This window comes from Lepidochelys kempii, chromosome 24 (genome assembly GCF_965140285.1).
Source record: "Lepidochelys kempii isolate rLepKem1 chromosome 24, rLepKem1.hap1, whole genome shotgun sequence".
Lineage (NCBI taxonomy): Eukaryota > Metazoa > Chordata > Testudines > Cheloniidae > Lepidochelys > Lepidochelys kempii.
Window position 1 is genome coordinate 15,372,824 of NC_136403.1, and position 20,868 is coordinate 15,393,691.

Genomic DNA, 20,868 nt, shown 5'->3' on the forward strand with positions numbered 1-20,868 from the left:
CAGGTTCTGCGCATGAAGTGGCTTGGCCGTGTGCACCTCGGGAGCGACGGCGCTCAAAGCTGCCTTACTGCGCAGACACTTGCCAGTGTAGCCAGGGCCTGAGCAGTCTCCACTGTAGACAGTTCCTGGGATATCCCTGGGAGTGTGGATTCCTGTAATGGGCCATCAGCCCCTCTGCCTGCTCCGTTGTTGGACCTGAAAAGCTGGTTGTGGGGGTTCCCAACATCGCAAGATATTTCAGTAACACACAACCTAGCAAAATATCACAGCTAGGAAAGGACCTGAGGTCATAGCAGGGAGAATACATCAGACTGAGCTACTGTTCAGAGAGGGAGCCTGGTATTTGGGTTAGGGCTGGGGCTGGGAGCCAGGACTCCTGGGTTCTGTCTCAGCTCTGGGGGCTAGTGGGTTAAAGGAGGGAAAGCTGGGAGCCAGGTTTCCTGAGTTCTAGGCCCAGCTCTGCAAAGGAATATTTATTATCAGACACACCCGGGCCCTCAGACCCTTGCTGGCCCCTTGCACCATTCCCCAGAGCGAACGCTCTCGGAGCGGTTGGGTAACATCAGACGCTGGCTCTGCCCAGGCTGTGGTCACAGATACACACAGAGACGGGGCCCCCCTAAACAATCCAGCTATCGGAGAGGAAGCAGCAGAGGAAGTGCGAGCTGGTGCGGAGCTGCAGGACGGGTTGGGGGGGCTCAGTAGGGGGCGCTCTCCCCTTGTAGTCAGTGCTGGCCCCAATGCCCCAGGGTGGCGCGAGCGGGGGCAGTGCTGGAAGGAGGGGGGCGCTGTAGGGGGCTCTCCGCTCGCAGTCAGGGCTGATCTCTGCTTCTGGGGCTTTGCTGTTCCCAGCTGAGACAATGAACCCCGACCCGGCCCCTTGTGCCTGTGATACCCTTCCCCCACATGGCTCTATCCCAAAGGGTCAGGATGTCCCCCATGGATCCCTGCTGCACCCCAACATGGTTTGTTCCCTTCCTGCACATCTCAACTCCATATAGCAACCGTCCTCCGGTCCGGTCCTGCCCTGAAATCATCCTCCCCGTTGCTGTGAGCTGCCAAAGAGACACGCGCCCCTCCCCAGAGGTGGTTGCATTGCACCTCCGGGGGGTGAAGGCTTGCATAGACGGCCCGCAATAGACAATAGGTGAGAGAGAAAACTGAGGCACAGGGAGGAGCAGTGACTGGCCCGCTATTGTATGGTGGGTCCGTGACAGATCTAGGAGAAGAACCCGGGGCTCTGTGTCCCACTGATGTGCTCCAGCCACTGGGCCACACTGTCACTGGGGGTGGCATTGAAAATACACTGGGGGCTTCCCAAGCACAGCGTGAGAACCAGTCTCCGCCCGACGCGCTCACGGTATAAGATATGGGGACTGAACACGGCTCGGCAACATTACCCGGCGCTGTTAAACACCTGCCGTGCCCTACCCCAGAGCAGGCTGCATTTCACTGTTCGTGAACGTGTCACTGAAGGTGTTTGAGATCTTTTGGGGGAGACCATGCTAGACTGATCAACTGTTCAGAGAGGGAGCATCATGTTTGGGACAGAACTGGGGCCTGGGAACCAGGACTCCTGGGTTCTATCTCAGCTCTGGGAGCAGGGTGGGGGCTAGTGGGTTAAAGGAGGGGAAGCTGGGAGCCAGGACTCCTGGGTTCTAGTTCCAGCTCTGAAAAGGGAAATTTATTTTCAGGCACACCCGGGCCCTCAGACCCTTGCTGGCCAGTTGCACCGTGACCCAGAGGGAACGTTCTCGGAGCGGTTGGGTAACATCAGATAGTGGCTCTGCCCAGGCTGGGGTCACAGATACACACACAGACGGGCCCCGATAAACAATCCAGCTATCGGAGACGAAGCAGCAAAGAAAGCGCTAGGGGGTGCGGAGCTGCAGGACGGGCCGGGGGGCTGTGTAGGGGGCTCTCCCCTCGCAGTCAGGGCTGATCTCTGTATCTGGGGCTTTGCTGTTCCCCGCTGAAACACTGAACCCCGACCCTGCCCCCTTGTGCCTGTGATACCCTTCCCCCACATGGCTCTATCCCAAGGGGTCAGAATGTCCCCCTGGGGTCCCTGCCACACCCCAAAGTGCTTTGTTCCCTTCCACCTCCCTGAATCTCCCTGCACATGTCGGCTCCACTTAGGAACCGTCCTCCAGTCCTGCCCTAAAAATGCCCTCTGCGTTGCTGTGAGCTGCCGAAGAGCCACTTGCCCCTCCCCAGAGGTGGCTGCATTTCACCCCTGAGGCCGTAAGCCCAGCTCACGTGGCCCGCAAGGCACACAGGGATAGAAATGCAACCAGTCCTTGCTCCGCCAGGCCAATCTCTGGGCTTTACTCCCTTCTGGTTAGGAAGTTCTTTTACAAAGGGCTCCGGGTGTGAAATACCTGGTGACGCACCCGATCCCACGGCCAGACGCCATCGCCCGGCACAGACGAGCTGTCACCCAGAAAAGCTTCAGGTGAATCATTCCCGGCCCCTTTCCCCTTCCAGTCCGGCTGAGCGCTCTGTCCTGGACGGAGATGGCCTTGGTGCTGGTCCCTGCCCTTTGCCTCCTGAGCGGTGAGTAATTCACACAGACGCCACGTGCTGCCAGCCAGGCGACCGGTGGGGACCGTTTCCCCAGCCCTGGGAGTGCGTCTACACTGCCGGGAGGGTGCTTGGAACCGGGTTCCATCTCAGGGAAGTCCCACCAACTCGCACCAGCGGCTCCAGTTCAAGCCTAGGGGGCGTCTGGCCTTGAACCTGACCCCGAGCGGCCGGGTCCTCGCTGCTGGTTTCACCCCGGTGGAGAACACGCCTGGCTCTCATGGCAGAGTCAGCCTGGTCTAGCCCTCGGCCACGCTGGGCTGAGCAGCGAGGGCCTCAGCCGCTCTCGTCCCCCGGGCTGCCGTTTTCCCTGCGTCACGTCCTGCCTCCGGGCTTCTGGCTTTTTAAACGAACACTTTAATACTGCACACAGAGATGATGATTGTGAAGCTCGGTTGAGGCGGTGGAGTCAGAGGGTGGGGTGGTTCCCGGGGAATGCCTTACCGCCGAATGATGAACTCGCACTCGGCTCAGCCCCCAAGGGTCAACACCTCGCTGTTAATGCAGCCTCACTCCACAAGGCAGCAGGAATGGAGGGGGGAGAGGGGAAGACAGCAGGGCAGAGAGAGACACAGAGACACACACCCTGTGTGTGAGGGAGAGACTTTGGGACAGCAGCTGCTGCCAGCAAGCCCCCTCCATTCTGAGCCCTGCTGTGTCCTGTCCCCCCCGTCCTCTGTGGAGATGGGGGGGGCAGGAACGGGGGAGGGGGACACCCTGACTCAACTCCCCTCTTCCCCCTCCCCACCTGCACATACGGTGCTAGACAGCAAGTGTGAAAAATCAGGACGGGGGTGGGGTGTTATAGGAGCCTATATATGGAAAAGACCCAAAGATCGGGACCGTCCCAAGAAAATCGGAACATCTGGTCACCCGCCCTGCAGAGCGAGCAGGAGGCTCCCGGAGCAGCTCCCCGGCAGAGGGCAGGGGCAGCACAGGGCCGTGTGGGCAGGGACGGCTGAACTGCCGGCAGTTGGGAGCCTGAGGGGCGGCGGGTGCACAGGGAACTTAGGGGAGCTGATGGGGGGGCTGTCGGCCCACCCTGGCCCCACCAGTTCGCTCCAAGGGGCTGCTCTTTCTGCAGGCAGTGGGCAAAGCAGGCGGCTGCCAAACAACCCGACAAGGGAGCATTGGGCAACTCTAAACCAGCATGTTCTCGAATTCGGAGCTTCTCAAACTGTGGTCCGTGGACCACCAGTGGTCCGCGAGCTCCATTCAGGTGGTCCGCGGCTAGTTCCCTCTCAGGTGCACTCCTGGGTGACTGCACAGGAGAGAACGAGGGGCCACCCCCTAATTAGTGGAGCTGCGCAGGCCTGGCTCCGCTAATTAGGTGCGTGGACCCTGGACAAGATGCACACGTAAGAGAGGTGGTGGCCTTGGGAGAAATAGGGGGTAGGTAGGAGGGGGCAGTGGTGTGAGAAGAGGGGGTGGGTGGGCCCGTCACCCCCTGACCTGGATCCCTTCCCCCCTCTGGGCCAGGTCCCCCCACTCTGTCTCTCTCCGTTCACGGCCCGTGTCTCCGTCTCGCCCCCCAGACGCCCCCACAGGTGTCCGCGTTACGGCAGCGCCGGGCACCAACCTGCAGGCAGGGGAATCGGTGACGCTAACGTGCAGTTACACCAGCAGCCTCCCCGCCCCCAACTCCTACACCTGGTACCGGGGCGGCCGGCAGCTGGGGGGATCCCGGCAGGAAATGGTGTTGAAGAACATCACGGCGGAGCAGGCTGGGGAGTATTGCTGCCAGGCCAACAATGGGATCGGCCAGTCCAGTTCCCCCCCCATCACCATCACTGTCCGGTGTAAGTGCCAGGGACGTGAGAAAAGAGACCTCCGGGGTGGGGGAGGGGCTGGGATTGTGCCTTTGTGCCGTAGGCCCAGCGGGGGAGGGTCATTGTGGCGATCGCGGTGGAGCTCCCAGCGCCACGGTGGCCAGCAGGGCTAGCGCCATCCCGGGGTGCAGGGACAGGGCAATCTGGAATCGAGCAGAGAGGGGATTTTACCTCTGGATCTCGCCCTGGTGCAACCATGTCTGGGATCCTGTGCCCAGTTCTGGGGCCCGCACTCCCAGGAGTTGGTGATCAGCTGGGGAGGGGTCAGAGAAGAGCCATGAGAAGGAGTCAGGGGTTGGAAAACCTGCAATAGGGTGAGACACTCCAGGAGCTCCGTCTGTTTAGCTGAACCAAGGGAAGGGGAAGGGGTGATGTGAGCCCCGTCTGCAAGATCCTACGCGAAGAGAACATTGATAATGGGCCTGGCGGCTGAGCAGACAGAGATCCAGGGGCTGGAAGCTGAAGCTAGACAAATTCAGACTGGCATTAAGGTGCAAACGTTGAACAGGGAGGAGAATTTGCCATTAAAAGAATGATCTCCGGACATGGTGGATTCTCCATCCCGCAGAATGTTTAAAAAACTCTGGGATGTTTTGCTAAAGGATCAGCTCTCGTTCAAACGGGAATGAATTCAGGGGAGTCCTGTCGTTCAAACGGGAATGAATTCAGGGGAGTCCTGAGGCCTGTGTCACCCAGCTGGTCCTTCTGCCCTTAGATTCTATGGATCGTCCTTCCCTTGGCCCATCACTGCCTTTGCCCGAGGTCTTGGGGAGGCTGGCTGTGATTCCGCCAGCCCTTTAATCAAACAGGCAGGGGCTGGGCTACATCTCCCATGATGCATCACAGCCACGAATTCCAATGAAGCGCCCCTCCCCGCACCAAGAGGGGACCAGGCGGTGCATCGTAGGAGATGTAGTTCAGCCGGACAGCCTGGCCGACAGAGGAGACTGAGAACGTGAGGCACAGGAACTGCAAATCCCATGATGCACCACACCGAAGGACTCCTATGACACACATGGAATGATGGGATTTTGTGAGATCTTGGTTTTCATTTAAAAAAAACAAAGTTTCTAGTAGAGCTGGCCAGGAAATGGGTTTTTTTTTCCCAAGTGGGAAAGCTCCACTTTTCATAGAAATGTCAAAAAACGAAATATTTCAATTGAAAATGGCCTGATGGGAGTTGTAGTTTGAGTGCCTTGTGCTTCCATTCCCTTCTGTGGGCCAGGATCTGTAGCCAGACTATATCTCCCATGATGCACCTTGGCGTAGGATTCCTGTGATGCACGCCCTTCCCTCACCAAGATAGGAGCTGGTGGGGCATCATGAGAGATGTAGTCCAGAGAGACACCTTGGCCTATAGTGGAGAATGAGGATACGAGGCTCTGAAACTGCATCTCCCACAATGCACCCGGACTATGGATTCTTATGAGGCACCCTCCCCATCACCAAGAGGGGAGATAGTGGTGCATCATGGGAAATGTCATCCAGCTGGGCAGCACAGCCTACAGAGGAGGCTGAGGGCGCTGGGACTGGAGGGCTTCGCGTCTGAGCATTAGGTCTGCTGACTCCAAAACCACCACGTTTAATGATCCAGCCCCATGCAGCCTCACTGTGGGCTTGTTACCCGGCTGCCGTCCCTCAGCAAATGGGGTTCAAAAATTTGCTGCAGGGTTGATCCAATAACCCTCCTTTTCCCTTTCCAGCCACCCCCCGTGTTTGGGCTCCCGCCTACATCCTGGGACCTGCAGTTGCACTATTCCCCCTGCTGCTGGTGGGGCTGGTCGGCGTCATAGCGTGGAGGTATTTGCGCTTGCTTTGCAAACCGGTGATATCCGCGTCTCGGGTCGTCTGGCCATCCCCAGCTCCTCCCGCCTGGCCTTTGCCGGAGAACCCCGCAATCCGGGAGTGAGAATTGCAGAGCCAGTTCGGCTGCACGGAAACCCAGTCGGGGGGAGGTGATTGAATGGTGGTGGTTGGGTCCCACACAGATACCTGACACCCGCAGGGGCCTGGGAAGGGCTGGGTGGCCTCCTGCTTACACGGCTCGGCTGGTGGTCAGGGGAGCAGGGGTCAAGCCCAGGCAGGAGGTTCTATTTTGTGGGAGCCTTTGTCCTGTTCCTTCCCCTCCTGAACCGAAGCAGATGTCGTTTTGCCTCCGAGCTGTTGGTCTCCTTTATTTGTAGGAAGAGGCGGAGCAAACGCCAGGGACTGAGCAGCGATCCGGTAAGTGCATCTATGGGGCTGGGAGCCAGGACACCTGGGTTCTTTCCCTGGTTCTGGGAGGGGAGTGGGGTCTAGTGGGCGAGAGCAAGAGGTGCTGGAAGCCAGGACGCCTGGGTTCTATCCCCAGCTCTGCTGCTGACTCACTGCATGACTTTAGACGAGCTCTGTCCATCACTTTTCCCCTCCAATAAACAGGATTATAAAATCCGTCCCCGAGCAGGACAGAAGCTCTTTCCAATCTCACTTCTGCCTGCCTTGCAGGACCAGCCCCCGAGGTAACAGCAGGGCCTGGCTCTGGTCCAGGGCCGCCCAGAGGCTTCTCGGGGCCTGGGGCAAAGCCATTGCAGGGGCCCTTTAATTAATTAAGCGCCTTTTTAATTTTTACTCCCCCGGCGGAGCTCCGGGTCTTCGGCGGAGCAAGTGAGGGACCCGCCACCGAAAACCCAGAGCGCCGCCCCCGTCCGTAAAAGTGCCGCGGCGGGTGGCCCTCCCTTACCCATAATAGGATCTGTCCAGGTCGGGGTTGGGGCCGGGGCTGGGACTGGGGCCAGAGCTGTGGCTGCCGTGGAGCGGGGCTGGGTGGCGCTCCCTCCCTGCCTGCTATGGGGGCTGGCTCTAGCCCTGCCGTGCCACCCCGAAAGTTCCTCCATGCCCTCGTAGGGTGGCGTGCCCCACAGTTTGGGGACCGCTGCTCTAGAAGGGAAAGGCCGTGTGCACCCTTCCTGCCCCCACCACCCCGAGGCAGCTCGTCCTCTGCTGTGGGGCTGGATTGGAGCCAGTGCCCCCTAGAGAGGAAAGGCCCCATTCCCCAAGTCCATGATTCATGTCAGGTCTGGGTGCTTTAGCCCAGGGGTCCATCCCCAGCCACTCACCCACAGGGGTTGTACGCTGTTGACCGACGCAGTCTGTCCAATCCCCAGCCACGGCGCTGCAGCCGACCCAATGCTAGCGACCCAAATGCCCTCGCGCCATCCCCAGCCCCCGTGACGTTCTCTCTTTCCGTGGCAGCGCGCCCACCGAGGTGTGCCCGGGCTCTCCGGATGGCACCGGGCAATTCCACATCTACAGCCAGCCCATGAACATGGGAAAAATATTGCAGGTGAGTGATTCATTCCTCCTTTATAGGAGGCCCAGGACTCCTGGGTTCGATCCCTGTCTCCATGAGGGGAGGGGAGTGGAGTCTAGTGGTTAGAGTAGGGGGGCCAGGAGCCAGGACTCCTGGGTTCTCTCCCCAGCTCTGGGAGGGGAGTGGGTCTCGTGGCTAGAGCGGCGACTATGAGTCTTTAGTCTGTTCCTTCAAGGAAGCCCAGGACTTTCCCTCTTACCCATCACGTTCACACTGATAAGTCATCCGCTTCTCCTCCTCCTGCTTCTTCCTGGGGTTCGAGAGGATCAGTCTCAGCCCGTAGGAGCCGTTCTCGCTGGCCTGCAGGTTACACCGCTGCAGGCTGCAATCTCTCTCCCCAGGAACCTCATGCGCCCTGCAAAGGCCGGGCTGATGGAGGCGTTGTGTTTATAGAGGACAGTGTCACTGAAATCTTTCTTCTCAGGGTCATACCCAGGGTTCAGGTACCAGGCCAGGGAGTTGATGGTTGGGTTGTTTGGCCTTCTGGGGTTCAGGAGGCAGGATTTATATCGGCACGGGATGGACAGACAGGCCCCCGTCCAAGCGATCAGGGACGCGGGCACCTTGGCGGGTTGGTCTCAGTGACACAGGAAGCCTGGAAGCAGCAGAGAGACTGAGATGGCAGTGAGGTGCAGGCTGGCCGGGCGCTTCCTGTGCTGAACTGGGACTCATAGATTCATAGATTCATAGATATTTAGGCCAGAAGGGACCATTATGATCATCTAGTCTGACCTTCTGCACAATGCAGGCCACAGAATTTCACCCACCACTCCTAAAAAAGACCTCACACCTATATCTGTGCTATTGAAGTCCTCAAATTGTAGTTTGAAGACCTCAAGGAGCAGAGAATCCTCCAGCAAGTGACCCGTGCCCCATGCTACAGAGGAAGGCGAAAAACCTCCAGGGCCTTCCAATCTGCCCTGGAGGAAAATTCCTTCCCGACCCCAAATATGGCGATCAGCTAAACCCTGAGCATATGGGCAAGATTCATCAGCCAGATACTACAGAAAATTCTTTCCCGGGTAACTTGGATCTTACCCCATCTAAAAACCCATCACAGGCCATTGGGCCTATTTACCATGAATATTTAATTACCAAAACCATGTTATCCCAGCATACCATCTCCTCCATAAATTTATCGAGTTTAATCTTAAAGCAAGATAGATCTTTTGCCCCCACTACTTCCCTCGGAAGGCTATTCCAAAACTTCACTCCTCTGATGGTTAGAAACCTTCGTCTAATTTCTAATCTAAATTTCCTAGTGGCCAGTTTATATCCATTTGTTCTTGTGTCCACATTGGTACTGAGTTTAAATAATTCCTCTCCCTCTCTGGTATTTATCCCTCTGATATATTTATAGAGAGCAATCATATCTCCCCTCAACCTTCTTTTAGTTAGGCTAAACAAGCCAAGCTCCCTGAGTCTCCTTTCATAAGACAAGTTTTCCATTCCTCGGATCATCCTAGTAGCCCTTCTCTGTACCTGTTCCAGTTTGAATTCATCCTTCTTAAACATGGGAGACCAGAACTGCACACAGTATTCCAGGTGAGGTCTCACCAGTGCCTTATATAACGGTACTAAAACCTCCTTATCCCTACTGGAAATACCTCTCCTGATGCATCCCAAGACGACATTAGCTTTTTTCACAGCCATATCACATTGGCAGCTCATAGTCATCCTATGATCAACCAATACTCCAAGGTCCTTTTCCTCCTCCGTTACTTCTAGTTGATGCGTCCCTAGCTTATAACTAAAATTCTTGTTATTAATCCCTAAATGCATGACCTTACACTTCTCACTATTAAATTTCATCCTATTCCTATTACTCCAGTTTACAAGGTCATCCAGATCCTCCTGTAGGGTATCCCTGTCCTTCTCTAAATTAGCAATACCTCCCAGCTTTGTATCATCTGCAAACTTTATTAGCACACTCCCACTTTTTGTGCCCAGGTCAGTAATAAAAAGATTAAATAAGATTGGTCCCAAAACTGATCCTTGAGGAACTCCACTGGTAACCTCCCTCCAACTTGACAGTTCACCTTTCAGTAGGACCCGTTGTAGTCTCCCTCAGGAGATTGGGGTTTGATTCCAAGCACTAAACTACCTGTTCAGCTCATGGTGTGCCTCTGTGCCTCAGTTTCCCCATCTGCACAATGAAGAGAACCCAGGAATCCTGAATCCCGACACAACCTTCCCAACCCCCTATCACTGGATCCCATCACTCTGATGCAAGTGGAGTAAATCTCACAGAGGAAAACCTTCCTCTGAGCTTGTGACCCCGGCAGCCAGGTCTCCCCTCCCTTCTCCCCTGCCCCCAGGGCTCTGTGGGTCTGAAGGAGCCAGACCTTCAGGGCGAGGCAAAGGGGCCTTACCCGGGAGGAACAGCAGCCAGAGGAGACACCTCATGGTGACCCCGGGCAGCCGCGGCGTTGGGGAGCAGAGGAAAGGACAAAGGGCTGGTTGGTTCCTGTGATGACCCAGAGCAACATCAACCACCCGCAGTGGAGAGAGACCAGCTAGAGGGGGGACTGCAGGGAACCCCCCACCTGCTCTAACCACTAGACCCCCCTCCCCTCCCAGGGTTGGGAGAGAACCCAGGTGTCCTGGCTGCCGGCCCCCTGCTCTAACTCACTAGCTGCCAGATGGGTTTGTCACGCATGGCGCGGTGCAAGGGGCGTCACATTAAATAGGGGAGGCAGCTAAACGCAGGACAACTGTTGCCCACCCGCTGGGCAGGGAGGTTATTACAGGTCTTGGTGCCCAGAGCGGGGACATTGAGCTTCCTCTGGGAAAACTCCAGCGGGAACCATCCCCCTCCTGACCATCGATCCACGGGGGACCCAGCAGCCCCTCGCCCCGTGTGGGAGGCTGCGAGTACGTGTGTAGCTCTCACTGGTACATGGATCGCTCTAGGAGCTGGATACGCGGGGACAGTCGTCACTTAGCTGGCGACTTTAATCCAGTTGAGAAGAGACAGGGGACCTTGTTCCCGCGACTGTCTGTGTCACTGGCATTCACTTCAAATAAAAATAAAGGCTACAGGGGTGGGGGTCTGGTGGTTTGGGGGGCTCATGAGACACTTGTGGGGATCCAGGGGCTGGTGATTTGGGGTGGCTGGTGGGAGACACTAGGGCGATATTCAGGGGGCTGGTGGTGTGGGGGGCTCGTGGGAGACATTTGGGGGGAGTCAAGGGGTGGGAGGCCGGTGGTTTAGGGGGGCTGGTGGGAGACACTTGGGGGATTCAGGAGGCTGGAGATTTCGGGGACCCAGATCTAACAACAGAAACTATTTTCCCTTTCCCACGAGGCGCTGAGCTTTCCCGCAGGCCAGAGACGGAGTCACCCTATGAGGTGAGCACAGGGTCTGTTACCCTCCCCCCCAACCTCCCGGGCCCCTCTGCCCCCTGCTGGCTGGAGTGTGTCGCGGCTGCAGCCTCCCCACCCCCCGCACTGTGAATCCCTGCCCCCTGCTGGGTGGAACCGGCGCTGCCTAAGTGTGTGTGTGAGACCCCGTCCTGCTACCGGCTCAGGGGAGATTCCCCCAGCCACAGAGTGTCCGGTCCTGGCAGCACCCACCCCGCTGGCCCTGGGGCCCATTGAGCAGGGATCTCACTGGCTCTCTGTTTGGGCCTACAGGAACTCCAAGGACGGACCCAGGATATTTACAGCGAGTTGGTCTATCCCCAAGCTGGTTCCCACTGAGCTCCGCCGAAATTCTGACCAGCCTGGGACCCCTCTGCACGGCCGGGACCTTAAACACAAAGAGAAGCCATCGCTCAATGGGGCAGATCCCAGCGGGGTCCACAAGCGCCGGCTTTCCATTGTGCCGGGGGGCGCTCGAGCCCTGGCTCTGCCCCAGGCCCCATCCCCACTCCACCCCTTCCCTCAAGGCCACACCCCTGCCCTGCTCCCACCCCACCTCTTCCCACCCCCGAGTGTGCTGCATCCTCGCTCCTCTCCCCTGTGCCCCGGTGGGCAGGAGGAGCGGGGAGGGAGGGGGAAGCACTGACGGGGGGCTGCCGGTGGGTGCTCGACGCCTATGCTGGGGTCAAGCGGCCGTAGCTCCATTGGAATGAATGGGGCCAGACCCCCAGCTGGGGTGATGTGGCCATCACTCTACTGGAGAACTCGACTGGGAATAAATAGCTCCGCAATGCAGGGATTGGGTAATTCTTTTTCGAGATCAACTTTATAAAAAATAGTGGCAACCCTGAGACAAAAAACAGCGGTTAACTTGGGGTTAGAGGTGAGACGTGCTGAGCAAAGGAGCAAAGGAGAGGGGAACAAGGGAGATTTCAAATCCCAGAGAGGAGACAGGCAGGAAATTCCAGGCTCAAGTCAAAGTTAGGAGAACCCGGCAGCTGGGGGACGAGCAGTGGGCGTGAGCTTGGTTCAGAGGGTTTTCCCGGCTCCTCGAGGAGGGTGAACACAGGCCGGGGCGTTGACGGTGGAGTCTCATGGGGTTCAGGGTCCTGGCAGCGCAGAGGGGACCACGGCTCGCAGGGACCTCGGCCGGGCTCTGTTACAATAGTCCCCAGGCTGTTCGAATAGTCTCCAGGATTGTCCGAGGGGCTGGCAGTATCCCCGGAGCGCAGGATTTCCTGCTGGGGACGCAGAAAGACACACAGTGGGAAAGAGTCTGAAGACCAGTGATCACACCCCCAGCTTGAGGTGTGTGTGTCTGCCCCTTTGGGCAGTCGGGCGACGAGCGGTGGGATCAGGGGCCTGGCAGCAGGGACTCCTGGGTTCTGTCCCCATCTCTGGGGTGGGAGAGGGGTCCAGTGGGTTAGAGCATGGGGGTTGGGAGCCAGGACTCCTGGGTTCTGTCCGTGGCTGGGGGAGGGACAAGAGTCAGGCCTCCTGGGTGCTGGGAGGGGAGTCTAGTGGTTAGCGCAGGGTACTTTGTTCTGATCCCATTGCTCCGCTCTCCAATCCCCGGGCTGTAGGCAGGGCTGTCTGGCGTGTCGTGCTAGAAACGCTCCTCATCCAGGTTTCCGGCATTGCTGTTCCTGAGCATGCTCAGGGGATCTGTGGCGGGTCCAGGACATCTGCTGATGGAGGCGGGAAGGGCTGGGCCAGGAGAGGGGCCAATAGACAGAACCAGAGACGGTGTTTTTCTTTCCGGCCACATTTCAGCCAGCGGTTTCCCAGGGCCGGGAGGGGGACAGGCCCGCCAGGGCGAAACCCAAACCCTAGGGGTCAGCACTGTCCTGGGACCAGACCGCAGCCCCGCAGTACTAAGGAACTGACAGCCCAGGCCAGGCAGACCCTCGCTGTAATTCTGTCTGTGCCCACGTCGGGGGGACGTGGACGCGAGGCCAGAGAAGGACCCCTCTGAATGGAACGGGGCTGAGGTTACAGGTAGGATGGTATATTCCACCCCAGCCCTGTGCCCAGGCCACAATCGCCCCCTATTGTCTGGGCCCCAGGCTGATTGCAGGTCTGGGCTGAGCAATTAGTGACCTTTCTCTTCCCCTGAGGCACAGCGCCCCCTAGTGCCATGCTGGGGCATTGGGGCCAGTCCTGACTGCCAGGGCAGAGCCTGCCCCCACTGCTCCCTGCCCATCTCCCATCCGTGCCCAGATCGTGCCCGCCCCTGCTTAGCCAGAGAGAGGAAAGTGAAAGGACTCAGATGTTGCTAAACAACCCCCTGCACCTGCACGTTTAGAGCTGCCCTTCAAGGTGTTCTGGGGCCTGCCCCCCAGCTCGCCCCCCAAGGGGACCCACAGAAATCTCACCCCTCCTCACCCCATCAGATGCCACTTCCCCATTCGCCCTCCAAAGCCGCTGGACTGATCGCTCAGCTCCCCCCAGCCAGATTGGCTGCCGGAGCCACGACTGCAGGACACGCTATAAGGTAATTGCATCTTCCCCTGCTGATGGGAGTTGGGGCTAGTGGTTAGAGGGGAGGCTTGAAGCTAGGACTCCTGGGTTCTTCGAGGGTTGAGGCTAGAAGGCAACAATGGTACCCCCAGCCGATTCTCAGATCAACCGTCAATTTCAGAGTCAGCTGGAGCTGTGGGTGCTCTGAGCAGATGTGAGGAGCTCTGTGTGTCCCCCATCTTCCCACGTCTGGTTGGTCAATTGCCCCCCACCCCGCCAATCTATAGGTCTCTGCTTCCGGGGGCCGTGAACTTTCCCTGGCACTTTGGGGCGCTGCGCTGCAGGGGAGGGGCTCTCCTCTGGCAGTCAGTGCTTTAGGGGGTGGGGTGGGGGCTCGCCCCTGGCAGTCAGGGCTGGACCCAATGCCCCAGACAGGCGCTAGGGGGTGCTGTGCTGCAGGGTGGGGGCTCTCCCTGGCAGTCAGGGCTGGGGTTAAGATCTCCAGGCGGGAGACGGGACAGGTGTCAGACCCGGAGTTCAAGGGACTGACTGAACCGTGTCCCAGGAAGAAGCCGTGGGCAGCGGGTTTCCTTGGGATCCCCAGGGAGGCGGGAGGACAATTTCCCCATCTCTGCTCCTGCAGGAACCCGGCCCTTGGAAGCGACACCCTGCAGAGGGGGGCCCGGTCGGCTGATTACCTCCCCCTGGAGATGGAGAGCAAAGGTCTGAGACCGTTACGTGCTGCTCATCTCGGGGGCAAACCCCAGGGCTGGGGCGTGCAGGACGGACCCCTCCCGCAGCCTGAGGGGGAGCTGGAGGGGGGATCTCTGGGGAGCTTTGGAGCACACAGGGTGGTTCTCGGGTTGCTTCAGGGGTGTTTCCCCTGTAACACTCGCACCGTGAGGATCACGCTGCTTGCGAAGAAGAGCTGGGGGGCAGCTTACCTGCGGCCGTTCCGCGGGTGGGGGGAGGCCGTCCGGCTGGCTGGGGGTGTCCCAGAGTCGGCAGGCAGCTGCGCAGCCAGGAATAATCTCGGGGAGGAGGGAGAGAGACACAGATCTTGGCCCAAGATGGCTGGGAAGTGGGTGTCGCAGAGGGACCATGGAGGGGGATACAGGGGCAGGGCCCTGCCTTTGTCATCGCGGTCTCCCCTGGCCGTCAGGGCTGGCCCAATGCCCCAGGCAGCGCTCGGGTGGACTGGGCTGCAGGGGTCGGGGTGGAGGCGCTAGGGGGCGCTGTGCTGCAGGGGAGCAGGGTGGGGGCGCTCGGGGGTGCTGTGATGCGGGGAAGCAGGGTGGGGGCACTAGGGAGCGCTATTCTGTGGGGGGCAGGGTGGGGGCATTTGGGGGCGCTGTGCTGCAGGGGGTGGGGTGGAGGCATTAGGGGGTGCTGTGGTGGGGGGCAGGGTAGGAGTGTTAGGGGGTACGGTGTTGGGGAGCAGGGTGAGGGTACTAGGGGGTGCTGTGCTGCAGGGGGCGGTGTGGAGGGTCTAGGGGGTGCTGGGGTGGGGAGGCAGGGTGCAGGCACTAGGGGGCGCTGTGCTGCAGGGGCAGGGTGGATGCCGTAGGGGGCACTGTGCTGTGGGGGAGCAGGCTGGGGGCGCTAGGGGGGCTGTTCTGCAGGGGCGGGGTGGAGGCGCTAGGGGGCACCGTGGGGGGCAGGGTGGGGGCGTGAGGGGGCGCTGTGGTGCAGGGGGCCGGGTGGAGGCTCTGGGGGCACTGTGCTGTGGGGGAGCAGGCTGGGGGCGCTAGGGGGGCTGTTCTGCAGGGGCGGGGGTGGAGGCGCTAGGGGGCGCTGCGGGGGAGCAGGGTGGGGGCACTAGGGGGCGCTGTGCGGCAGGGACAGGGCAGGGGTGGTCAATGCCGGTTCTCACACCGCGGCTGCTCCCCCAGGTCCTCCCCCGACCTTGGTCTGCTCAAAACCCAGAGGAAGGGGCAGCGTCTCTGTGACAAAACTACCCAGTGACCCTTGATGCGGGACAAACACCTGCTCTGGCGTCCTGCGCTGCTCAGCAGTGGGGGAGGGGCGTTCTCAGGGCTCTTCCTCCCCCGTCCCCCAAGTGGGAAATCAAATGCAAGGAGCAGCCGGGGCCTTTGACTCTGGACTGCGCCATGCCCGGCCTGCGGCGATGCACACAGCCTAACAGCAGGCGTGCCTCTGGGTTCCCGCTGTGCAGCTGGGAAACTGAGGCACGGGGGTGAATCGGAGACCCTCATACACAAGTGGGCTCAGAGGTCTGGGCTCTTCTGCTACTCTAACCACTAGACTCCACTCCCCACCCAGAGCCATGGATAGAACCCAGGAGTCCTGGCTCCCAGGCCCTACACCCTCATTGAATAGAGGCATCCGGTCTTAGCTCCCGGATGGGCTTGGGGTTGGGGTGTGAGTCTTCCTCTAGCGACCTTCTGTGTGTGTACGTGAAAGTGTCACCCCCCTTTTCCCTTCGGGGTCTGTGTCCCCTGGAGACTTAAGGCCCCCCGGTTTCTATAGGCCGTGTCTAGTTCTCTTTGTTCTCGTTAGCACGGACACACGACCCGTAGCCGGGGCTGCAGACACACGCTGGAGCCAGCTGTGCCGCTACGGCGTTTCTGCGATTTAAAGTTCATCCTCCGGCTGATGGTTTGTAACTTTGCCCCTTGGCGCCTCTTTGCCCAGCATCTCAGGGCCTCGGGGTTTTCCTCGCTCACTTCCTTCTGTCAGCGTCTCTTCCCTCCGAGGCCCAAAATAGTGAAGCTAAAACCTTGCAGGCCTTGGCCCACAGGCCTTGCGTTTCAGCCTTCCTGCCTGAGCTCTCGAACACCGGCTTATTCCTTTGAACTCCTCATTGGCTGGAGACCTCCATAATCCAGCCCCTTAACTCGACTGAACAGACAGTGATTGTACGGGACATGACATGTTAATGAATCACAACCTCACAATTAGCTAAACTCACCAGCTACACCCCGGTATTCCCCTAGGTGTCTCCCACCAGCCCCCCAAATCACCATCCCCCTGCACCATCCCCATCCCTGTTCCCATCCGCCCAGCCCGGCTCTTACCCTTCGCAGCCCCGTCCTGCCACCAGCCTCTCCCGAGCAGGTAACAAGCCCCCACATTAATGAGGACGATGAGGAGCAGGTTGGCAGCCACGAGGCCGGGGCTCAGATGGCTGCCTTCTCAACACGTAAATCCCGCCCGGCTTCTGGCAACCACATGTCCCCGGTGATGGGCCGCAGGGCAGCAGCCTGGCGGTGGAGGGTAAAACCGTCACCTTCCCTTAGTGCTGCCTTCCCTGCCAGCCAAGAAACCTCGATCCTGGGCACGTTGGGGGCGACTGAGGGCGAGAGTGGGGTTAGACAGTGACAGGGACTCAGGTCCGACAACACAGCCTAGGAGTCCCCCCGCTCTAACCACTCCCAGCCCTTCCCCTAGAGCTGGGGAGAGAACCCAGGTGTCCTGACTCCCAGCTCTAACCACCTGGATTTCAGAGCAAGGCAGAAATGGGGTGTATGTGTGTCTGTGTGTCCCTGCATTTACTCGGGGGGTGCTGGATGGAACCTGGTTACCAGAGACACTGAGATGTTGTACCAGGTCACTCGTCCAGCTGTCCGTCCTGCCATCGCCCGCTGCATGGAACCGGAAGCGGTAGGTGCCCTGATCGCTGGGGCGCAGCCCCGACACCCACAGGGAGCAGTCGTGCTGCAGGTTCCGCAGATAGCGGGCGCGCCCCTTAAAGGCAGCATGGAAACAATCTTCATCCGAGTGATAGTCGGTTTGATCCCTGTCCCGTGTCCAGGTCACGGCCCTGACCATCCACCCTGCGGGGTAGGTGAAGGAGCAGGGGATGGTCACACACGAGCCGGCCCATCCAGCAAGCGGCCCTGGTGCGAATGTCACGTTCCACTTCTGGGCGTAGGCTCCTGCCGGGGACAGGAATCGGGGATCAGACCGGCGCCCGGCCCCTGAGAGTTGGGGAACTCGCCCCAGCGAGGACCCAGCTGCTCAGGGTCAGGTTCAAGGCCAGACGCCCCCTAGGCTTGAACTGGAGCCTCTGGCACGAGTGGCTGGGATTTCCCTGCGATGGAACCCGGTTCCGAGCACCCTCCCGGCAGTGTAGACGCACTCCCAGGGCTGGGGAAACGGTCCCCACTGGTCCCCTGGCTGGCAGCACATGGCGTCTGTGTGAATTACTCACCGCTCAGGAGGCAAAAGGCAGGGACCAGCACCAAGGCCATCTCCGTCCAGGGCAGAGCGCTCAGGCGGCCTGGCAGGGAAAGGGGCCGGGAATGATTCACCTGCAGCATTTCTGGGTGACAGCTCGTCTGCGCCAGGCGATGGTGTCCAACCGCGGGATCAGCTGAGTGATCAGATATTTTAGACCTAGGGCCCTTTGTAAAAGAATTTCCTAACCAGAAGGGAGTAAGGCTTGGAGACTGGCCCGATGGATCCGTTTCATTTCCATTCCCCTCTGCTTTGCGGGTCGTGTATGCAAGGCTCACCCCTTGGAGGTGCAATGCAGCCACCTCTGGGGAGGGGCACGTGGCTTTTTGGCAGCTCATAGCAACGCGGAGGATGGTTTCAGGGCAGGACCGGAGGAAGGTTCCTGTGTGGAGCTGACACATGCAGGGAGATTCAGGGAGGGGGAAGGGAACAAACCACATTGGGGTGCAGCAGGGGGACGTCCTGACCCCTTGGGATAGAGCCATGTCAGGGAAGGGTGCCCAGCTGTTAAGTATTTCCACCAGCAGTGACATGCAGCCTGCTCTGGGGTGGGACACGGCAGCCATGTAACAGTGCAGGATGATGTTGCCCAGCCATGTTCGGTCCCTGTATCTTACACCACGAGCTCGTCAGACAGGGACTGGCTCTCACGCCCTGTTTGGGAAGGACCCTGTATATTGACAGGGCTAGCACAAGCTGCTGTGGGCTAGTGGCTAGAACAGACTGGGACCCAGCACTGTGGGTTCTCCTCCGATATGTGCCATGGCCCTGCTGTACGATGATGAGCCACTCACTTTCCTGGTCTGTGCTTCAGTTTTTCCTCCCATCTATTGTCTATTTTAATTGCCAGTTCTTTGGGGCAGGGACTGTCTCTGGCTGTCTGTCTGGGCAGCGCCTGGCACAACGGGGCCTGATCTTAGCTGGGGCAGGGACTGTCTCTCGCTGTGTCTGTGTAGCGCCTGCATCACCAGGCCCCGATCTCAGCTGCGGCCCCTCCCATAAGAAACTTCTCACCTTTTAATCTCCTTTCAGTGATTTAGACATTTGAAGATTCATTCTCCCCAAATCTGGCTTTTTGCCCCAAAAACAAGGAACAGCCGCTCTTACCTGGGCCCTGGGCCTGGGTTAGCCGCTGGGAATCTGGTCTCATCCCACCGCTGACACTAACGGGAGAGCAGAGAGCTTGGGGCAGGTAACTCGAAATCATGTTCATCTACATCTGTGGCAATAGCCCCAGGCGCCGTGAGTGGCTGGTGGCTCAGGGGAGGAAAGGGAACCGTGACAGCATCTTCATGCCTGTGACGGAGATCCTAGTAGGGAGCCAGCTGTGGTCACTCTGTAGGGCTAAATTTTAAAATGGTACTATCAGAATTGCTGTAAACCTTGATTTCATTCTGCCAGGCAACCTTTTGGAATAACAGAAAGGAATGACTGTCTGAGACTGGGATCCTGTTTCCCATATGCATTACAATTAGGACCTGTTATAAAGTTTAGTTAGTAAAAGACAGGATTTTGTATTGTGTCTCTGGTAAATAGTATAGAGAAATGTTGAGGGCCTGAAGCCCCAATGTGAATTGTTTTAGTTCTAAGATTTAGCAAGGCTTAATTTACAGTGTATTCTGTATACCTTGGAAGGTTTCTGTGAGAGACTGTGTGGGAATGAGGAATGCATGCATCAGGAAAAGAGAAGGTGTGAAAGCCACCGCAAATGTCCAGATGGTCAAGAAAAAGTGAGAGACCTGGAAACAGCAGGAGACAATCAGAAAAGATCCATTGTCTCCATGCTAAACATGTCAGCAGCATTGACAACCTCAGAGGGGAGGCAGGCACCCCCGAAGGAGAGACAACAAATAAATGATAACAGCAGAAAACCCCAAGATTAACACCACTTAAGGACTAATGATTACAGGAGGACATTGCAAAATGCATGGACTCAAATGGGACTTTACAACTATAAAGATGGGGTGTTTTGCTGTGGAACTCTGGGTTCATCCTGCAAAGCCTCGGAGCATCGGGTCGTGTCCGACAGAGCCCTGCACCTCACTCGTGCTCAATCTAACTGGCCAGTACATTGACTTGAGCTTCAAACAGACTGTAACTATAAAGATAACTATAAAGACCATCTGCAGGACTTCTGTGTGTGTGTGTGTATGTTGTGTGACTGAAAGCATATGCTAAGTGTTGTATTTACAATAAATGTGGCATTTTTCTTTATCCCTCTTGTAAGATCCTATTGGTATTATTTTATTAGTACTCAATTAGGGTGAACTGCAAAGAATGGGGAGACAATCCCCATAAAGCTGGTGGATATTCCAACACTTAGATTCACCAAGCCAGCATAAAACAGCTTCTTTATTACCTCACGGGTTACTCAGCCATCCAAACAACACAGTTCCCTTGAAGTGACCCAGCCTCAGGCCTCCATCCAGGTACCCACGTCAAATATGACAAACATTTCTGTAAATCGCATTTCATCGTATAAAAGAACAGGTTCTACCAACCTCCAAAGGATCGGACGCATCACCTCCCAGGTTAAGGAATGTTTCAGATCTTACCCAAATACACGCTCCCGCCAATTCTCATCAACTAAACTAAAATTTATTAAAAAACAAGAGAGAGAGTCTGGTTAAAAGATCCATATACAGACAGACCTGAGTTCAATTCCTTTGGGTGCAGATTCAGAGCAGAGATGCTGAGCTTTGTAGCTGCAAAGTGTTTTTTCAGAAATAGTTCATAGTCCAATGTCCAAATCTCACATTCAGGGTGCACCAGCATAACTGGGACCTCAATCTTGCGACTCAAACTTCCCCTGAAGAAGCTTAAGCAGCTCTGAGATGACGGAATCAGGACCCAAGGATCTTTTATACAATTTCATGTCCTCTTTGACAAGTTGTCCAGCCCTGGTATGGGGCCATATCCCCACGGCTTCCTCCCTGGAGACACTATCTTCCTGTAGCCCTCCCCAGACTCAGTCCTTACTCAGCATCACAGTGTGAGAGGGAGCCCAGGCTGGTAAGCCAGAGAGCTCAGCAGTACCCCAGTTCCATGTTGCACCCCAGGGAACCACTCACAGTGGCTGGGAGT

The 20,868-nt window shown here is 57.9% G+C and overlaps 2 protein-coding genes across 2 annotated transcripts; one reads left to right on the plus strand and one right to left on the minus strand.

Annotated features, from left to right (window-relative positions):
* The first annotated feature begins 2,516 nt into the window (after positions 1-2,516).
* On the plus strand, positions 2,517-11,546 carry LOC140902814 (B-cell receptor CD22). Its single transcript, XM_078850405.1, has 7 exons — positions 2,517-2,556; positions 4,119-4,382; positions 6,116-6,212; positions 6,596-6,635; positions 7,644-7,734; positions 11,069-11,112; positions 11,398-11,546. The coding sequence occupies exons 1-7, from the start codon at positions 2,517-2,519 to the stop codon at positions 11,461-11,463; spliced, it is 642 nt and encodes a 213-aa protein (XP_078706531.1). The 3' UTR covers positions 11,464-11,546.
* A 5,064-nt stretch (positions 11,547-16,610) lies between these two features.
* On the minus strand, positions 16,611-18,056 carry LOC144929885 (sialoadhesin-like). The gene is made up of 3 exons (XM_078850566.1): positions 17,759-18,056; positions 17,152-17,483; positions 16,611-16,897 (listed from the first exon to the last, which is right to left on the minus strand). The coding sequence occupies exons 1-3, from the start codon at positions 17,865-17,867 to the stop codon at positions 16,841-16,843; spliced, it is 498 nt and encodes a 165-aa protein (XP_078706692.1). The 5' UTR covers positions 17,868-18,056; the 3' UTR covers positions 16,611-16,840.
* Positions 18,057-20,868: the final 2,812 nt, after the last annotated feature.

Coding starts and splice junctions, on each gene's coding strand:
- LOC140902814 (XM_078850405.1), top strand. CDS start 2,517: ATGGCCTTGGTGCTGGTCCCTGCCCTTTGCCTCCTGAGCG. Junction 2,557..4,118: donor TGCCCTTTGCCTCCTGAGCG/GTGAGTAATTCA, acceptor CTCGCCCCCCAG/ACGCCCCCACAGGTGTCCGC. Junction 11,113..11,397: donor AGACGGAGTCACCCTATGAG/GTGAGCACAGGG, acceptor TTGGGCCTACAG/GAACTCCAAGGACGGACCCA.
- LOC144929885 (XM_078850566.1), bottom strand. CDS start 17,867: ATGCTGCAGGTGAATCATTCCCGGCCCCTTTCCCTGCCAGGCCGCCTG. Junction 17,484..17,758: donor TGCCTTTTGCCTCCTGAGCG/GTGAGTAATTCA, acceptor TGTCCCCGGCAG/GAGCCTACGCCCAGAAGTGG. Junction 16,898..17,151: donor ACAGCTGGACGAGTGACCTG/GTACAACATCTC, acceptor TCTCGCCCTCAG/TCGCCCCCAACGTGCCCAGG.